This window comes from Garra rufa, chromosome 8, assembly GCF_049309525.1.
Source record: "Garra rufa chromosome 8, GarRuf1.0, whole genome shotgun sequence".
NCBI classification, from domain to species: Eukaryota; Metazoa; Chordata; class Actinopteri; order Cypriniformes; family Cyprinidae; genus Garra; species Garra rufa.
Genome location: NC_133368.1, coordinates 31,172,290 through 31,190,997, shown reverse-complemented (window position 1 = coordinate 31,190,997; position 18,708 = coordinate 31,172,290). Strand labels below are relative to the sequence as shown.

General features: G+C 37.9%; 1 protein-coding gene across 1 annotated transcript in view; it reads right to left on the bottom strand.

The window, feature by feature from the left end:
* Window positions 1–18,394, bottom strand: part of obsl1b (obscurin like cytoskeletal adaptor 1b) — a 37,853-nt gene extending 19,459 nt beyond the window's left edge. Inside the window, exons 1-8 of the mRNA XM_073845365.1 lie at window positions 17,332–18,394; window positions 15,727–15,996; window positions 13,489–13,749; window positions 13,100–13,405; window positions 12,760–13,026; window positions 11,043–11,318; window positions 1,324–1,468; window positions 409–539 (exon numbers count right to left, since the gene is read on the bottom strand). Of these exons, the coding sequence (XP_073701466.1) occupies window positions 409–539; window positions 1,324–1,468; window positions 11,043–11,318; window positions 12,760–13,026; window positions 13,100–13,405; window positions 13,489–13,749; window positions 15,727–15,996; window positions 17,332–18,346 (2,671 nt within the window). The 5' untranslated portion in view covers window positions 18,347–18,394. The remainder of the gene's footprint in view (window positions 1–408; window positions 540–1,323; window positions 1,469–11,042; window positions 11,319–12,759; window positions 13,027–13,099; window positions 13,406–13,488; window positions 13,750–15,726; window positions 15,997–17,331) is intronic.
* Window positions 18,395–18,708: the final 314 nt, after the last annotated feature.

Below are 18,708 nucleotides of genomic sequence, written 5' to 3'. Positions count from 1 at the left end.
TAGTTATACAGCCTTATAAATGTAATCAGACTAGTTGGTATAAATATATACAGTAAATACATACAGTTGTAGTCAAAAGTTTTCACACACCTTGCAGAACCTGCAAAAAGTTAATTATTTTACCAAAATAAAGGGGGAACATACACAATGCATGTTATTTTTTATTTAGTACTGACCTGAATAAGATGTTTCACATAAAAAGACATTTACATATAGTCCACAAGAAAATAATAGTTGAATTTTAAAAAACTTATCTTCAAAAGTTTACATACCCCCCCCCCCCCCCCCTCAGGTCATTACTAAATAAAAAAATAACATGCATTTTGTTTGATCCTTCTTATTTTGGTAAAATAATTAAAATTTATCAGATTCTGCAAGGTGTATATAAACAACTGTATATTTACTCACCTCTTACGTTAACTTTAAATATTACTGCGCTATCTCCAGCACGACAGGTGTACGTCCCAGAATCTGAGAGTTGAGCTGACAAGATGACCAGCCTTCGTATAGTATTTTCAGCTTCTATGAGGACGTTGTCAGTAGGCTTTAGCTCTACTCCATCTTTGTACCATTGTACAATAGCATCTGACCTGGACACTTGAGAGCAAAGGAGTAGATTGTCTTGTTCTACAATATTTCTGTGCAGATCATCTTCTGGTATGTAGGCAAATGTGACAGGAGGTGCTGCAATGAAAAGGAAATGGACATTAGTGTTACATTGCACTGCTTTTACTTTCTCACACAAGTATGAAGTGAAGCATGCAATTCAAGCACTGATGATAATGATTGCATGGGCAGCCCTGTAGAACTTTCTCCACTCTAAAAGCCAAATGAAATACTAAGAAAAGAGAATACAGTTAATGAAAGCTTTGTGAGAATGAAGTGCTGTTAAGCACAGATAATAAAGGTTACATGCTTGCCCAGCGTAAATGGCTTTTAATAAAAATAAAGAGAAACAAGATGCTGGTTAAATAGCATCTAAGAGTAGTAGTAGTTGGTGGAAATATTGCAAACAAACTTGTGAAGCTTCAGATATTTTCCTGCATTAGGGAAATGGTTAAGGAGCCCATAAAGCAGCAAGAATGGATCTGTCGAAAGTAGAGAAGAATGCTTTCACCCAATGAAAACGGAACTCTACAAAATGATGTATTTGTTAGTTCTAGAACAGAATACTTTGGATATTGTATGTCACCTTTTACATCCACAAAAAATTCGCTGATATCATCAGCAGTATTACAACTGTAAAACCCAGAGTGGGATACATTTGCTGATTGGATAACCAGTGTCCTCATGGTGTTCTGTGATTGGATGTAAACCCCAGATTGAGGTAGAAGCTGTAATCCATCCTTGTACCATTGGACCGGGGCTGTAGGATCAGATATCTCACATTGGAGAATGATTGGCCTGCCAGCTTCAATGGACTTGTTCTTCTCAGTCTCAGGAACAGCTGAGAACATCGCTGGTGGAGCTAAGAGGATTTTCGAGTAGTCAAATTCATAGAATTACCAAAAAAGGCTTTCTAAGATATGAAAATGAAATGATGAAAAAGATTAAAACTTGCGTATGGCTAATGAATGAGACACTTTGCTGATTCCGAGTGTTGCTACTGTAGCGTGTTCTTCTGAGCATATAAGTTAATGAGCATGTCTAAATTAGGTGACATCTATACAATATAGTAATATTGTATAGCAATAAGAGATTCGCAAGATGTTCAAAAACCTTTTTACAGTTTGTTTGTGTCAGCAAAAGTGGTAGGGAGATCATTTTAGTGTTTAACAAATGGGGTTGATTATTTGGTTATGAATATTTACTGTGTTAAACTCTGATAAGGGCAAACAGCATTTAGTGGATGAAGCGTTATTTGACACATTGTTAGTGGTTTTGAGAAAGTATGTAGACTCAAAATCACCTGCAACATCCACCTTGAATGCTATGCGATCATCCACAGCCTCACAGCTGTACACGCCTGAGTGTTTGACCTCAGCCGATTGGATGATCATTTTCCTCATAGTGCCCTCTGACTGGATGTCAAGTCCACTGTCTTGTTGGAGTTCGACTCCATCTTTGAGCCAGGAAACTTGGGTAGTAGGGTCTGAGATTTCACACTGAAGTATAATGGGACAGCCTGCTTCGATAAACTTGTTCCTCGCAATTTCTGGGAGTGCTGAGAACCTAACAGGATATGCTATGAAAATTTGGAAAATTAAAAAAAAGTAGATTATTGACAAACTTGTGCAAATAAAGTACAAATCTGTTGAAAGACAATTAGGCAGTCTTAACCTACAAATGTGTTAGTGTGCTATCAAGTTATCAAGAAGTGAGAGAAGCAGGGTTCAAATGGATGGTAAAAGACGTTACAGGAGGTACGTTTTCAAAAGGGAGTGATTAGAAAGTAAAGAAGTATCTAATGTGCCATGAAACAATGCACACATTATTAATAGTTAAATTGTGTGGTAGTGTTGTGAAAATCACCTTGAACATCCACCTTGAATGATACGGTATCACCTGGAGTGTGACAGGTGTTGTTTCCAGTATCAGACAGTTCTGCTGATTGAACGGTTAGTTTCCTCGTATTTCCGTCTGTTTGGAAATTGAGCCCAGAGTTTGGGGCCAGCTCTCTACCATCTTCGCACCAGAGCACCTCAGTGGTAGCGTCTGATAGATCACATTTCAGAACATTTGGTGAGTCTACCTCAGTGGACTTGTTCTTCTCCACTTCTGAAATTGGAATGAACTTCAGTGATGGAGCTACAGAGTTGTAAATGGCATAGAGTAGGGCTGGGCGTTATGACATTATATATTGTGGCGATGGTACAGTATATTATTTATATTACAGTATGTTAATATATCAGCATTAAAGCAGTATTACTAAAAGTTCTTTACTCTTTAGAGTGATAAAGAAACATGCATTATTAAGAACGTAAAGAGTGGCAAATGGACTCAATGGCGTTTATGCTGACTGAAGGTGATTAACTTTTTTGAGCAATGTTGCCGTCAACACGCAACCAGGTGAGACACAGGGCCCATGACTGATTTAAAGTATCCAGATAGAAATTTGTTGCCCATTCTTAATGGGAAAGTACCCAAGCCACATTGCCCGGCAGCATTGCTCAAAGAAGTTGCAAAGTACGCACACAGAAAGCCACCTCTCTCAGACAGCATTTGCCATGCAATTGCAAATTCGAGACGTGCATGATGTTAAAATAAATTTATTAAGTGAAAAAAATTTATTGCAGTGATCACGCATTGACTAACACAGCTGAAGCACGCACACAGAAAGCTGCCTCTCAGAAAGCATGCAATGACGAATTCAGCTCTCTTTTGAGTCTTATTGCACTTGAATGGTCAAATACACACAAGTATGTCCAGTATTTATGTAAATACAGTTGCTAATAGTTTTAAGTGAATGTAAACAGTTGAGAGAAAACTGTTATATTGTATGTCATCATTTTCTTTGTTCTTATTTTTAATAAGATCAAATAACTATATAGTGATTTATATGGAAGCCTGTTTCTCCCACTGAATAAAAAAATACAATACAATAACGCACGATTCAAATGACTTTTTTTCAGAATTGCGTGATATAAACTCGCAATTGCGGTTATAAAGTCAGAACTGCGTGATATAAACTTGTAGTTATGAGTTGTAAAATCAAAATCAGGAGATATAAACTTACAATTCTGACTTTTATCTCAGAATTGCATAATATAAACTCGCAACTGCTAGTTATAAAGTCAGAATTGCGAGATATAAACTCACCATTCAGGCTTTTTTTTTCTCAGAATTGCGTTATATGAACTCGCAATTGTGAGTTATAAAGTCAGAATGCTTGACAAACTCGCAGTTGTGAGTTATAAAGTCAGAATTGCGAGATATAAACTCACAATTCTGACTTTTTTCTCAGAATTGTGTGATATAGACTTCTAAAGTCAAGTTCTGAGGGGGAAAAAAGACTGATATGTTCTCAGAATTGCAAGTTTATATCACAATTCTGACTCGATAACTCCTAATTGTATTTTGAGAAAAAAGAGAAAAAGTTAGTATTGTGAGTTTATATCTCACAATTCTGACTTTATAACTCGCAATTGCGAGTTTATATTTCACAATTCTGAGAAAAACAGTCAGAATTCCGAGATGTAAACTTGCAATTGTGAGAAAAAAGTCATAAAGATAAAAAGTCGCAATTACATATATTTTTTGTGCAGTAGTGAAAATGGGCTTCCATACATATATAATGTTATCGTGACATTACATGTTTTTCATATCATGAAATAAGATTTTGGTCATATCGCCCACCCCTATCATAAAAAAACCCTGCAAGTTTTAGTGAAAAATCACTTCCTAGTAGGTTGTTGTTGTTGTTTTTTTTCTATTCATGAATACATGTGCTTGAGTGACAGTCTTTTGAGGGATAAAGGCTAAAATATTTGCCTTCTACTTTCGAATAACCATAGTTATAAAAGAGATTGCTTGGTATGCTCTGTTTACACATCTCATGTGGTGTCTTCATGAAAGAAAACATCAAATCACCTTTGATTTCCACATGGAATGAGATGGCATCATTGTTTGTCTGGCAGCTGTATGTTCCGCTGTGACATAACTCAGCACTTTGCACAGAAAGCGTTCTCATTGCTTCCTCACACCCAGTAACCACACCATCTTGAGGAAGCACCTCATTCCCATCTTTGTACCACCAGACTTGTGCATCAGGGTCTGAGACTTGGCATTGTAGTTTAACGGGTCTTCCTGACTCAATGCATATGGTCCGTTGAGCCTCAGGGACACTGGAGAACGTCACTGGTGGAGCTACAGACAATTTTGTACAGACACATTTACTTTTATATTGTTTTTTTTTTTTTTTTTTTCAAAATATTGACTTAACATTCAGTGTTTTATGAAAGAGCCTGTTTGGCACAAAAATTACTGTAAGAATATATTGATGATTTACTGTAATGATCAATAAATTGAAAAAAAAAAAAACATGGAAAACACATGAACTTCAGAATATAAGATGAAAGATTAGTAGCGCAAGAGTAAAGGACAACATTTAAAGTCACAGAAATTTTTCAACAAAGACAAAACATGTGCAACAAACACCAAAGACAAACATAGTGAAAATGAATTTAGTTTTGTTACTTTTGTACATATCAGGCTTTTGCCTTTGTACATTAGTTAGTGGTGGAATTTCATGTAGTATCCCTAAGAAGTATAATTTATTAGTAGTAGTAGTTGTAGTAGTAGTAGTAGTAGTAGTATAGTAGTTTTTTTTAATTACTGTTTTGAAAATGATTTAACTTTAATTTAACTTTCCAAGATGGTTCTATAAAAGAGAAATTTAAATAAAAAAGCATATAAGCAAGTCATTTCTCTACTGAAATGTTCATCAGCAGTAACAACAACCTATTAGTCTGGGTTTTATCCGAACAGATTCGACAAAATTAGTTACTACTGCATGATTGAAGTGGTTAGTTTGGTAATCGAATGGATTGAGCTGGCGTAGATGACTGATGAATCACCTGGTAGGTCCACTGCAACCTGGACGGTGACATCTTGTGTCTCACAAGCATGTTCTTCAGCGTGAGACGGCTCTGCTGTTTTCACAACAACAGCTCTGAAAGTCTCCTTAGATTGGGTGATAATGTTGCAGTCTTGGAGTTCCTCACCTTCCTTGTACCAGCAAACCTCTGCCGTTGTGCTCGATACCTCAGGTCGTGGAAAATTAGCAATGTCTGTTTCATCATTTGACTTGCTTCCATCAGTCTCATGGATAGTTGAAGTTTGCAAAGATGTCGCTAAAGGGTTTAATTTAATAGTTTTAATGCAAGTAGATGATTTGACCTGAACAGGTAATATTTAAAATAAATGTTTTCATGCATGACAGGGAAGTATCAGTTACTTCTTTGTGATAATTGTCTATAAATGTTTTTTAGATCTAGTCATTTCATGATTTTTTTTCTTTGATTCTAATGTATTTTTAAATAATGTTTAAATGACTGGAACTAATGTTGCAGTGTGGATTTAAACTAATTTAAAATCACCTTTGACATCCACCTTAAATATTATGTCATCATCCTTTGCCTTGTTGTTGTATATGCCTGATTGACCCGAGCCTATAACGGGAACATTCAGTCTTCGCACACTTTCCTCAGATTCAAGCGTATATCTGTTTTCAGTGCAGAACTGTATTCCGTCCTTGTAACAGTGAACTGGAGAATCACCTTTAATGGCTCTGACAACTTGATCTTCCGATGGTAGTGTAAAGAATTCTGCTTTATGACCCGGTTCTTCAGTTTTGAGGGGGACAAAGCAATGTTTTATAGTGAGTTATCTACTAAGAGTGTAAGTGTGAATCAACTTGGTTGACTAGGGTACAGAACATTTAAGCAAAAAACCAGACAATGTTAGTTGCTTTTGTTCATTAAAGCTTTGTTAAAAACAATCTTGAGTCACCTTTTGCTTCCTCTTGATGTACAACAAATTCATCCTTGGTAACATTCTCATATGCTTCTTGCTGGCACATCTTTAATGGCTGGATGAGCTCTTTCTGTGTTGTAGGTTTATTGGATATTATGGTTGCCACATCATCTTGACAGGACATAGGTTTTTCTTGGATTGCGTGGTCAGATTTCTTAGTTAGCAGTAGACTGGAACAGTCTGCATCAATGCTCTCATCCATTCCACAAAATTGTGTGGAATATATCCTCGAAGCTAGGGACATTTCAAGTTATATGAAAAGAGACATGTATTACAATTATGAAACATTACATTGTATACTTTACCTTAACTAAGCTAAATAAACTGTACTTATTTATAGCTTTCCAATCAATAATCTTACTTTAGCCTTGTATCTTTTTTATCACTTACTGTAGGCTAGAAGTTAGATTCAAGATGATACAATAGCATTATTTTAGTGAGGTGATCTTTGTTAGATAAGTATTTGGTGATGACTTCTATAGGTGAATAATAGAAATAGAAAAGAGCTGTTTTTGTATCTAAGTCAGTAAATTGACGTTTTCTGAGTTATTCAGATTCAGTAATGGATCCAAATAGAGAAGAATGGCGTTAAGTGGTTGTTAGGTGGCAAATGTCAATGACATATATTTTGCTCCCATCATTATTTTCAGAATGATGGAGCTAACTATTTAAATCACCTTCAACATCCACCTTAAAAGCTAAGACATCTTGATCCATGCCACTGTCCTGTATTGTGATGCAATTCGAGCCTTCATCTTCAGAAACCAAAGCATTTTTCCGGTTTGTTGGTTTCAGCTGTGGTTGTAGCATTTTTTGTAGCCTTGGTTGTAGCTCTGATTGTAGTATTGGTTGTAGCTCTGATTGTGCTATTGGTTGTAGCTCTGATTGTAGTATTGGTTGTAGCTCTGGATGGAGAATTTGTTGTTGCATTGGTTGTAATTGTAGCTGTGGTTGTAGCATTGGTTGAAGCTGTGGTTGTAGCATTGGTTGTAGCTGTGGTTGTAGCATTGGTTGTAGTTGTGGTTGTAGCATTGGTTGCGGCTGTTGTTCCTCTTCAATCAGTTTGAAGGTTGTAGGTGTAGACACTGGGGTATCCCACTGAATCTCTTCTCGAGATCCTTCCATGGTGAGATTGTTCTCTTTTTCAGAAATGATCTCAGCCTTGGTTTCTGATGTTCTCAGGACCTCTTCTATAGTTGAATTGTTTACACAAAGAAAAGGTGAAGTTTTTTTCTGTCTTCATAGACAGAAAAGCTTTTAAAGATGTAGTTTTATCGATTGGTTAATTTTTAAGAGTGTTTCAAGATTGTAAAAAGGTAAGAGAGATGACCATATCACGTAGTGGTCTAAAACAAGCCAAACAGTTGTTAAAACACATTAAAAACAACACATGATTACACAAGAAGTCATATCACCAACTTTCATTCACTCAACTGTTCATTCTGTATTTCAGCTCTCTGTAATATAATTCAGGACATTCAAGACAATACTGATGATTCTGAATGACAAATGGACAAGATGACTCAAGCAGATGTAGCCGTGTACTATTTAAGTTTAAATGAAATGTACTTCAATGAAGAATGAAGATAGGTAAGTCTATGGAATGAGTGTTAGTTTGGAAGAAGGGTTTGCAGACCAACTGGATGTTGGATAAAGACATGATAGCATGGATTAGTTCTGGGAGCTGTTTTTGGGTAGGTAACCAAGATGCAGGGGACCAGCATCTCCAGGAAGAGCCATTGGATAGTTAAAACCACCCTTGTTAGTGGCACTGGGTTAAATGCTTGGGTTGAGGTAGCATTATATCACCTTTTATATCCACAGTGCACTGATCCACAGAGTCATCATAGGTCTCACCACTGAACACCTCATAGTGAGACAGTTCTGCTGTTAGAAAAGCCACAAAGAAAACAATAACTGACTTGCTTCAGCCATGTTAAAGCTCCTAATTCAGAATGGCGTACAAATAAGTGGCAAACCACCTTGGTACATTTCAAACGGGATGGGATCATCTGGTGTCTTTTGGCTGGTTACTTCAACAAGAGATGTCTCAGGTGCATCGATGATTACAGGTCCTCTGGATGCATCTGAGTGAACTTCAGGTTCACATTCAGATTTGGATTCCAATTCAGGTTTAAATTCAGGTTCAGGCTCAGATTGAGGAAGCATGACCTTCTCATCTTTTGTCTCACTGACACATGGAGTGGTATCTGAAATTTCGTAATGTAGTGCAATGGGTTCCATTTCTTCAGTGCATTTGGTCTTCTCATCTTCAGGATCAGCCAAAAACATTGGTGGTGGCACTACAGATGACCATTGACAGAGGAATGCTTTATTCAGAGTAAGTGACTAATTTTCTAAACTCAGAAAGACAGAACCAATTATGGCCACTGAAGCCAAGGACATACAAGTAACATTGTCAAAATACATTTAAAGAGAATTAAAAAAGCTACGTAGAGCACACAATTGTTAGTAGTCACACAAAAACATTAAGTAGATTAGAAGCAAATATTTGAAAATCACCTTGGTCTTGTACATTAAACTGGATGACATCACCCGTTCTCACACAGTCGTACCATCCAGAGTTGGAGGGCTGTGCTGTCTTGACAGCTAACGTCCTCCTGGTACACTCCGATTTGATATGAGGCTGACTTTTTGAGACGAGCTCTACACCATCCTTGTAACAACACACATTGGCATTTGGATCTGAGATCTCACTGTGCAAATCAGTGGAGTGGTCTGCTTCAACCAGCTGGTTCTTCACAGTGTCTGGTAATGCTGAGAACATCACCGGTGAGTCTAAAGGTGATCCGTTGCATTATTAAAGAATATACATAATTAATATCCTTCATTAAAAAGTCATCTAGACTGCCTATCTGTGATTTCTCAGACCATCTGCCAAGAAGCAAGTTAAATAATGCAAAACATGTAACATCTGTATCAAATCAGTGCCAACAAATTGGATGCAATGGTGAGAGGCATGTCCATAACAGCAATGCTAAGAGACACAGACAACAAAAAGCTTGATTGTTAGTATGCATCTATTTTTGCAAATGTGTTACTGGATGTACAAGATTCTCAAAAAGTCATTAATCACCTGTGATATCCACAGTGAACTGGACAGAGTCGTCAGATGATTCGCAGCGGTACAATCCAGAATGACTGGGCTCAGCTGGATTGACTACCAGTGTCCTTACTTCTCCCTCTGACTGAATATCCAAACCAGTCTCTGCCTGAAGCTGCGAATCGTTGTGGAACCAGCTGACTTGGGCTGTAGGGTCTGAGATCTTACAGTAGAGTTCAAAGTGGCCACCAGCTTCAATGCATTTATTCTTCTCAGCTTCAGGAACATCTGAGAACCTCACCGGTGCAGCTACAGATGATGGTTTATATCAGAATCATCAAGAATTACAAGAAGACCTATTGCTTTAAGATAACATGCAACAACTGAATATACAAGAACATCATGACATAATGAAAAGATAAATCAAAATTGTAAAGCTAAAGCTGGAAAAATGACAACAGAGGCATTGTGAAGCAAAAAAAAAAAAAAACCTTGAAACATTACTAAAGAATGTGACGAAAGAGCAATACATAAAGCAGTGATTGTTAGTGGCATAATTGCAAGAAGACATACAGTTAATTTGTAAGTTAGGAATAAATTTGGCCAAAATCACCTCTTATCTCCACATGAAACTTGATGACATCATCCTTTGTTGTGCAGCTGTACACACCGGCATGAGACGGATGTGCTGACTGAATACTGAGTGTTCTCATGCAGTCATCTGAATTGAAGTCTACTCCAGATTCTACAGGGAGCTGATCCCCATCTTTGTACCACTGGACCTGTGCAGTAGAGTCTGAAATCTCGCACTGCAGAACAATGGGGCAGCCTGCTTCAATGCACTTTCTCCGCTTAACCTCAGGGACAGCAGAGAACCTCACAGGTGGAGCTACGGATATTTTAGAGTGTTTAAGTCTTTACTTTATGATTTTATTAATACAACTGTTATCAACTTGTCTTGCCACTGTTTGTCAGACAAAATACAATTGTAATTTAATTCACTAGTTAAAATTTGAATCACCTTTAATATCCACATTGAAGTGGACAGCATCACCCCTGGTCTTGCAGCTGTACACCCCTGAGTGGTAAAATTCGGCTGACTGGACAATCAGTTGCCTCTTTGTGCCTTTGGATTCGAAGTCTAGTCCACTTTGTGGTAGAAGTTTTACACCATCTTTATACCAGGAGACCTGAGCAAGTGGATCTGAGAGCTCACACTGCAGTGCTATCGTTGAGCCTGCTTCAATGGATTTGTTCCTCTCATCCTCCGGAAGAACTGAGAACCTCACTGGTGGGGCTGTATGTGTTTTGGTTCAGCATTATTTAGTAAATTTTAGAGACTTCAAAGTGCAAGATTCCATTGTTGGACATACTCATAGTTCAAAGTTCATAGAAATGCAAATTATTGTTATTAATAAATGGCTTCATTCTTAGATTTCCGACAACATTATGAAGCTGATTAACAACTTTGAAGAAAAGAATAGTAAGAACAAAAAAGACTCACCCTCGACCTCCACGTTAAACCTGATAACGTCATCAATAGCGTCACAACTATAAACTCCTGAGTGGGAGAAATCGGCTGATTGGATGACAATCCTCCTCATTGTTCCTTCTGATTGAATGTGGAGACCTTCCATTGACTGAAGTTCAACACCATTCTTATACCAGCGGACTGGAGCCTCAGGGTCTGACAGCTCACAGTAGAGCACTATAGGGTTGCCAACCTCCACAAATTTGTTTCGGTCCATTTCAGAAAGTGGAGTGAATTTTACAAGAGGAGCTGATTGATGGGAATATATATAAACAAGTTCAACAACACAAGTACAACAGTTGAAGGATTAGTTCAACCAAAAATGAAAATTCTGTCATTAATTACTCTACCTCAACTTGTTGATCAAAACCCATCAGACCTTTGTTCATCTTCGAAACACAAATTAAGATATTTTTGATGAAATCCAAGAGCTTTCTGACTCTGCATAGACATCAACAAACTACCATGTTCAAGGCCCAGAAGGTCTTGTGAATGCGCATTGAACCAAAGGTATTACAGGTTTGGCAGGGCTCGCAAAATCGCTAGCCCGACGTCCCGGGGCTATTGTGTTTTCCAGTCGGGCTACCAAAATGTTTGACCGGACTGCCCGACGGGCTATCTTAAAGTAGAGGGCTCCTGCAGGTCCTTAAAAACTCCTCAATTTAGTTGTATCAATTTTAAGGCCATTAAAAGTTTTAAATATGTTAAATAGTAAAAGAAAAATCTTAATTATAATATTAAGGGTTCTTACAGTTGATGACAGAAAGACGAGAATCGCGATAGGGCTGGATAAAACTTCAAAAGGCAATGATATCATTCAATAAAAAACATACGTACTGCACGTTTCAAAGTGAAATCGCCACACGGATGTCTTTATATCAATGTATCTGAAGGGAACCGACTGTCCTCAGAAACTTGTCGTTGACATTTTCATTTCATGCCTGATAAAACAGCGTTAATGCTGCTTTGTATACAGCCGTTACTAGGGAAACCGTAATATTTCAGCGATCCTAAAGCGCCCCCTTGTGACAGTTAATGTGAAAGAAGTTAATGTGCCATCTAAAAATATAAACAATTAAGACAGTAATATTTATGTTTTGAATAAATATAATAAATTATATTCTTAATTTATCCCTTTTAAATGGTATAAAGGCTGAAATGCCATTGTATAAGATATTTTGTTTTTGTGTGAACCTGTATCTGAATTATAAATCATGTCATTTTATGGCTTAAAATGCTACTGTACATTGTCCAACCCCACTCATACTGTGTTCATTTTACTTGTGCAGCTCTTCAAAATAAAGAAATTGCCTTAAATTGATATTTAAAAATTCTGCAGATAAACTAAATAGTGAAATAAAATTCCTTCCTTGATATTTGTTTATATTTGTGTATTGAAAACATTTTTGATTGACGTTTAGACTCCTATCTGATTTTCTATGTTTAAAAAGAAAATTGTCTTTTTTTTTTTATTTGGGCTAGTTAAATTACTTTTCGGGCTACCAAAATCTGAAGAGTACCTGCCCTAAGGGCTACCAGAGATTTTGAAATTTTGCGAGCCCTGTTTGGGATGACATGAAGGTGAGTAAATAATGTCTTCAATAATGTTTTCATTCTTGGGTGAACTATCCCTTTAATGCCCTTACAAATATATCTCAATGCAAGGAAATCAAAGTTATTAAGTGTTTACCTTGGATATACAAAGCAGCAGAATCTCGAATTCCGTAGGCAATGAAGGTGATCTCTGCTCCGTTGTCTGTGTCCCGTACCCCACGAATGCGTAGGGACTGGTGTGTACGTGAACGCCTTATTGAGAAACGTTCATCATCTTGAAGCTGATTTCCATTTAAAAACCAAGTGCCTATAACTGAGGCAGAGAGCTCAATGGTAAAGCAGGCATCCTGGCCCTCTGGCACTAAGGCATCTTGTAGAGGTGCTTGGATTCTGGCAACAGGAACTGGAATTGGGAATGAAATTTTTTAGTGCTTTTTTGTTGTGTATGCAAAGGATAGTCTTAAATAGGAGCTTACCAAGGTGAACTGCTCGAGGGAACTCTACATTTCCACTCCTTCCATATTTGTTGACACTGCATATTCGAAATCTGTAGTCTGCTTCACATGGAACGCTATCACCAAGAATCTCCACTGAGGTTGCAGAGTCTGTGGTCAAACATTGCAGCCACTCTTGTGAGCCTACCTCTTGTCTCTCAATGATATAACCTGAAGGTGGATTCTTTCGAGAGTCTTGTGCTGGAAACCAGGAAAGGAGAGCCGCATTCGCTCGTTCTGTGTTTATCTGTACTCCGATAGGACAGCTTGGTGGACAGTGCCTTGCAGCTGAAATTACCACAAGAGAAGATGATGTTAATTGACGTTCAGGAATAGGAGAGTTTACATATTCCAAACAAACATTTTCTTACCTTTCACCCTTAGCTGAGATGATGTCTTTGATCTGCCCACGTAGAACATGACCATACCAGAGTCTTGTGGTGTGGTATTGACAAAAACCAAGATGTGTGTCCTTCCAAAGGATTTGAGAATGGTCTGATGGGTCTCTCTTAGCTCTGTTCCATCTTTGTACCAATGAATGTCCATTTCTTCCTCCTCCACTTCCACACAGAAGGCTGCATTTTCCCCCTCCAGGACATCAACTTTTCTTGGCAGCTTTCTTACAATTGTACCTTTAAGAGTAAGTTTACATTTGACTGAAGTCAGATGTAAGCAAGTTCTATCAAAGGGAAAGTAAGTCTTGGAGTGGCGCTGTCCTGCAGAGTTTAGCTCCAACCCTAATCAAGCACACCTGAACAAGCTAATCAAGATCTTCAGGATCACTAAGGCTATACGCCTTATTCAGCCAGCCGCCATTTTGAATCGAAAACGAGGCTGTGAGGGATAGCAGTACAGCAGCGCCCACTGTTGCGTATTGTTGCGTCCCGGGATGTAGATCGTATAACCGTAAAATAATAGGTAATTTCAAGTTTTTCCACAGGACAAAGAGCTCCAGAAAACATGGATTGTTCCACAGGACATATAACCTAACTTTCAGGTAACAATTTTGCATTTATTTAAGAAAATGACTGTGGAAAGACTACTAATTTCTAATGTGAGCATGTTTATCTTCCTTTAAACGCTTACACAGAGTTTTTCAAATGATGTTTTATAGAATAAAATGCTTAATGGTTTGTGTTAAGAGCCTGCAGCTAGGTCATAAGAGTCTTCCCGACCTTTATTATGAAATTACGATAAACATGACATTTTCCTTGTCTAAAGCAAAACAGAGACAAAAAATAATGTTCTGAATATCATTTTGCGATTTTAAAAGTGGTTTACCTCAAACACTACACGGCAAGCTAATAAATAAATGTTATCATTTGATCGCTTTGCATAAAAATAAACTTTCTGTTTAAACCTACTGTTTTTTGTATGACTTCACATGTTGTCTGAAAGAGGCTTACGATCTAACTGCAGGCTCTTAACACAAACTATTAAGCATGTTAATCTTTAAAACATCATTTAAAAATAATATCTTTTTCACTTACGATCGCAAGGTTTTCCTTTCGTGAGGCTTTTGAGTCCAGGTAAACACAGACGGAGCTGAACCCTCCTTATGCTTCCTAATTCCAGTCAGTGTTTTTGAAAAACAATCCCGAGTAAAACGTTGAGCACACTGTTGTGTTCTTTGTAATCTATACAAAATGGAGATATTTAGTTTAGTTGTTGTAGTAAAACATAACATTTTAGCTCTGCGTAAACGTTTAAAGAAAGATAAACATGCTCACATTATAAATTAGCAATTAGCCAACCGGCTAGTTTCCACAGTCATTTTCTTAAATAAATGCAATATTGTTACCTGAAAGTTAGGTTCTATGTCCCGTCGAACTTTAATAATACACATTTTCTGAAGTTCTTTGTCCTGTGGAAATTAGTGAAATGATATTTTCTCTTTATTTTTATGACTAAACAATCTACATCCCGGGACGCAACAATACGCCACAGTGGGCGCTGCTGGACTGCTATCCCTCTCAGCCTCGTTTTCGATTCAAAATGGCGGCTGGCTGAATAAGGCGTATAGGCAGGTGAGTTTGTTTTTTCAGGGTTAGAGCTAAACTCTGAAGGACCAACGTTGCTCAAATCTTCAGAGAGTTGTCATGATAGAACAGGGATCTATCATGACAGCTTTCTGAAGATTTTAGCATGGTAATGAATTTGACAATGGTAATGTATCTGGTCTTGGTGGAATAGATCTGCTACACTGTTGAATTGCTGCAGCTGTTGGTTAATGATGTTGTTGTAGATTATTGCTGCTGCTGCTGCAAAGCAAGTACAGGAACTGGGTACTGATAATACACACGCAGATACGGTGCTGTGAGTATTTAAGACATACAGCTGCTACACAAGTAGCATATATAATAACCCGTAGCAGATCTATACAGATGGAGCTGGCAAAGGTGGAGGGTTTCAGAGTAACTCTGAAAGCACGCTGCGAAATGCTCTAGTGGAGGCCAATAAACCATTTAAATGTAAAGCAGCAAGCTTATTTGCTGCATGCAGCATGAACCAATCAGCTTGTGCCAAGTAGTTTGTGACAGAACGTTTGTATTTGTATTAGAACTTTGTCACATTTAATGTGACTGACATTGTGTGTTTTTTTTTTTTACCTTTGACTGCTACCTCAGCAATGCTTCTGCCCCCATCAGCCATCTCACAGAGATATATCCCATCATCATCAACCCCAATATCACGAATTGTGAGTCGCCGCTTTGTCCCCCACTCCTCCATCCCATATTTGGCTCCAGGCTGTAGTCGTCTGTCTTCTAAGTACCACGTGATTGGAACAGAGTCCTCAGGAACTTCACACTCAAGAACAGCCAAGTCTCTCTCCCATACTTGCAAGTCATTCAGTGGTTGCTTAAATCGGACAAGTGGCTCTGTTGTTACAAGAAGGAAAGAGGCCAAAAAGGAATGTTTTTAAAAGTTTTTAAGCAAATGTCAGTAATGGATAGATCTGCATGATCTCTGTAGAGATTATGCCATTCCTGCTGACAATGACAAGCATATGTTGTGTTTTGGGTGATGATGTGCTTGGTTTTAGTTTTCCTATTTAAAATTCTTGAAACACTGTAAATTTACTTAAGAAACAACCCTGCATAAGATGTTTAGACTAGTTTTAACAATTGCCCCTTGTGGGATTAATAAAGTACTAAACTAAAACAAAACTAGACTAGTTTTAAAGAGCAGGTCATATGGATTTTTTAAAAGTATCTCTTTTGCAGATTGTAACATAGCCATCCTTCAATGTAAACAGTCTGCAAAGTTGTTAATCAAAAAAGTTAAAATAAAATAAAAATAAAAGTCGACTCAGAATAAGGAGTCGTCATATTTTCGAATCTTCTGCCTGTTATCTACGTCATTGGGTAACACATTAGCATAATGTGCTGTAAAAAAAGTTGTTTTATTGCTGAGAAATGATGATGTGAAGAATCAGTGGTTAAAATATTTTTTTTTTCCATGAGACCACAGCAATGCAGTTAAAAACTTTTTGCGTGCAGAGGACTGCTTCTCTAATCTTGGCTTTTATCTTCTTTGGCTTCTAATCTTCTTTATTTGGAGTAACATTGCCTCCGAACCACAACCTGTGAGTACGATTGATATGTTACGCGTAAATTTTCAAGCAAGTGCTCAAAATATCTATTGTGCTAATGTGATGTATACCTATAGAAATGTTGCTTTTCATTATCTTTCTTCATCTTTTATATCTTTTTTAATAAGATACATTATCCATTATATAGCTTTTAAGAACTATGTTTTAAAGAGTACACCACATCCCTGACAGTAAGGTTTTTTTTTTTTGTTTTTGTCTTGTTAATGCTTGCTTTAGTAGTTTAGGAGCTGGCTTTGATACAATATAGTCATGCAAAGCGATCAGTTTCGACTGTTTGATGGTCCATGTGAGAAATATGAGCTTGCCTCCAGAGATTTCTATCACATGTGTGGGCCTCAGGCCTTTCATGGCCTAAGTGACTTTGCAGATATAGGACTGGATGGAATCTATTTCATGTTAATGAGTTTGGCCAGGTCAGTTCATTTTAAAGCTCCCTTGATGCAGTTTCTACAACTGAATCATCATAAAAGTTACTGTTGATTAGGGTACCAAATACTTAACATAACAGATGGCAACTGGCTCTTTAATTGTATAGGCCATATAAAGCTTATGCAGTTATATTGAACTGCATTTATTATATCCCAAATAAGATGACTCTTACCTTTGACGATAAGGTGTACAGCACTCAGGGTTTGCCCTGCAGTGTTTGAAGCAGAACAGACATAAACTCCATTGTCCTGTTGTTTGCAATAGAGAACTTTAAGTGTGAAGTAGCCCTCTCTGTCTTCATACAAAAGATACCGTCTTCCAGACAAGATAAGTCTCCCATCTTTCCTCCATAATATTTCTGGTTTTGGCTTCCCTGTTACATAGCAGCGAAACTTTGCATGCTTCCCTTCTGTCACTGCAAACATTTTCACTTTGGCAGAGTTTGGCAGCGGGTCATCTTTCAGCCTTGTCGCAACCTGCCTACCACTTCTCTGTTTTCCCTGATGTGCTTTCCAATGGCCATTAGTATATCCATTACGGTTCCCCTCATCTTCATGCCCTGGTCCGGCATCCACCAACAGCACAGCCCCTGCCAGACTCTCTCCAAATTCATTCCTTGCCTTACACGTGTACACCCCTCCATCTGGTGCTCTTGTCTTAAAAATCTTAAGCTGGAACCACCCTCCATCCTGATAGCTGATGGCGAAATGTGTGCTTTCAAAGATCTCGTTTAACTTCTTGCCATCCTTCTCCCACATCACTTCTGGTCTAGGGTTTCCCCACAGCTTACAGGAGAACACAGCATCCTCTCCTCTTCCGACTCTAGTCGAGAGGGGTTTGATGAGAAAGCGTGGCTTGTTTTCTTCTCGAACCTCCATCTCCTGTGCTTCACCTTCTACTTTTAAAGTAGCTGCTGCGTATGTCTCTCCAATGCAGTTCTTGGCCTTACAGATGTATTGCCCACTGTCCTCCATTGTCACAGAACTTATGATTAGGTTGTAGACATTGCCATCCTCAAACACCCGATATCTGCCCTCTGGATCAATCTTCTCGTTGTTTCTTTCCCATATAACTGCTGGTCTGGGATCCCCACCGATCTGGCATTTCAGAACTGCATCTGTGCCACTTTGTACTACCACAGGGCGAGGGTAGGCCAGGAACCTTGGTGCTCCACCAAACACATCCATCCCTGCTCACTTGCCAACCTCCACTCCGATTGACAGGCTACAGGCATTCAGTCTCTATATTATTCTGGAAGAATTTTGTTGTCCAGCTGTTTATGAAGTCTCTGATTTAAAACAAAGAAAAATACATTTCATTTATGTTTTGTTAATAAGCAACAGTTTCATACATTTATAGAATACATTATGTGCTGTAAAAAACAAGGTGAAATTCCAGTTCAAATTTTAAATTCCAGTTCAAGTCCTGAATTTGAATTGAGGTAGCAAACATAATGCAGAACTGTGGAAGTCCAGCTACACATAAAAAAAAAAGCCATATGATATTTTTTTATTTTTATTTTTTTACTAGAAAAGGAAATTTGAATGTT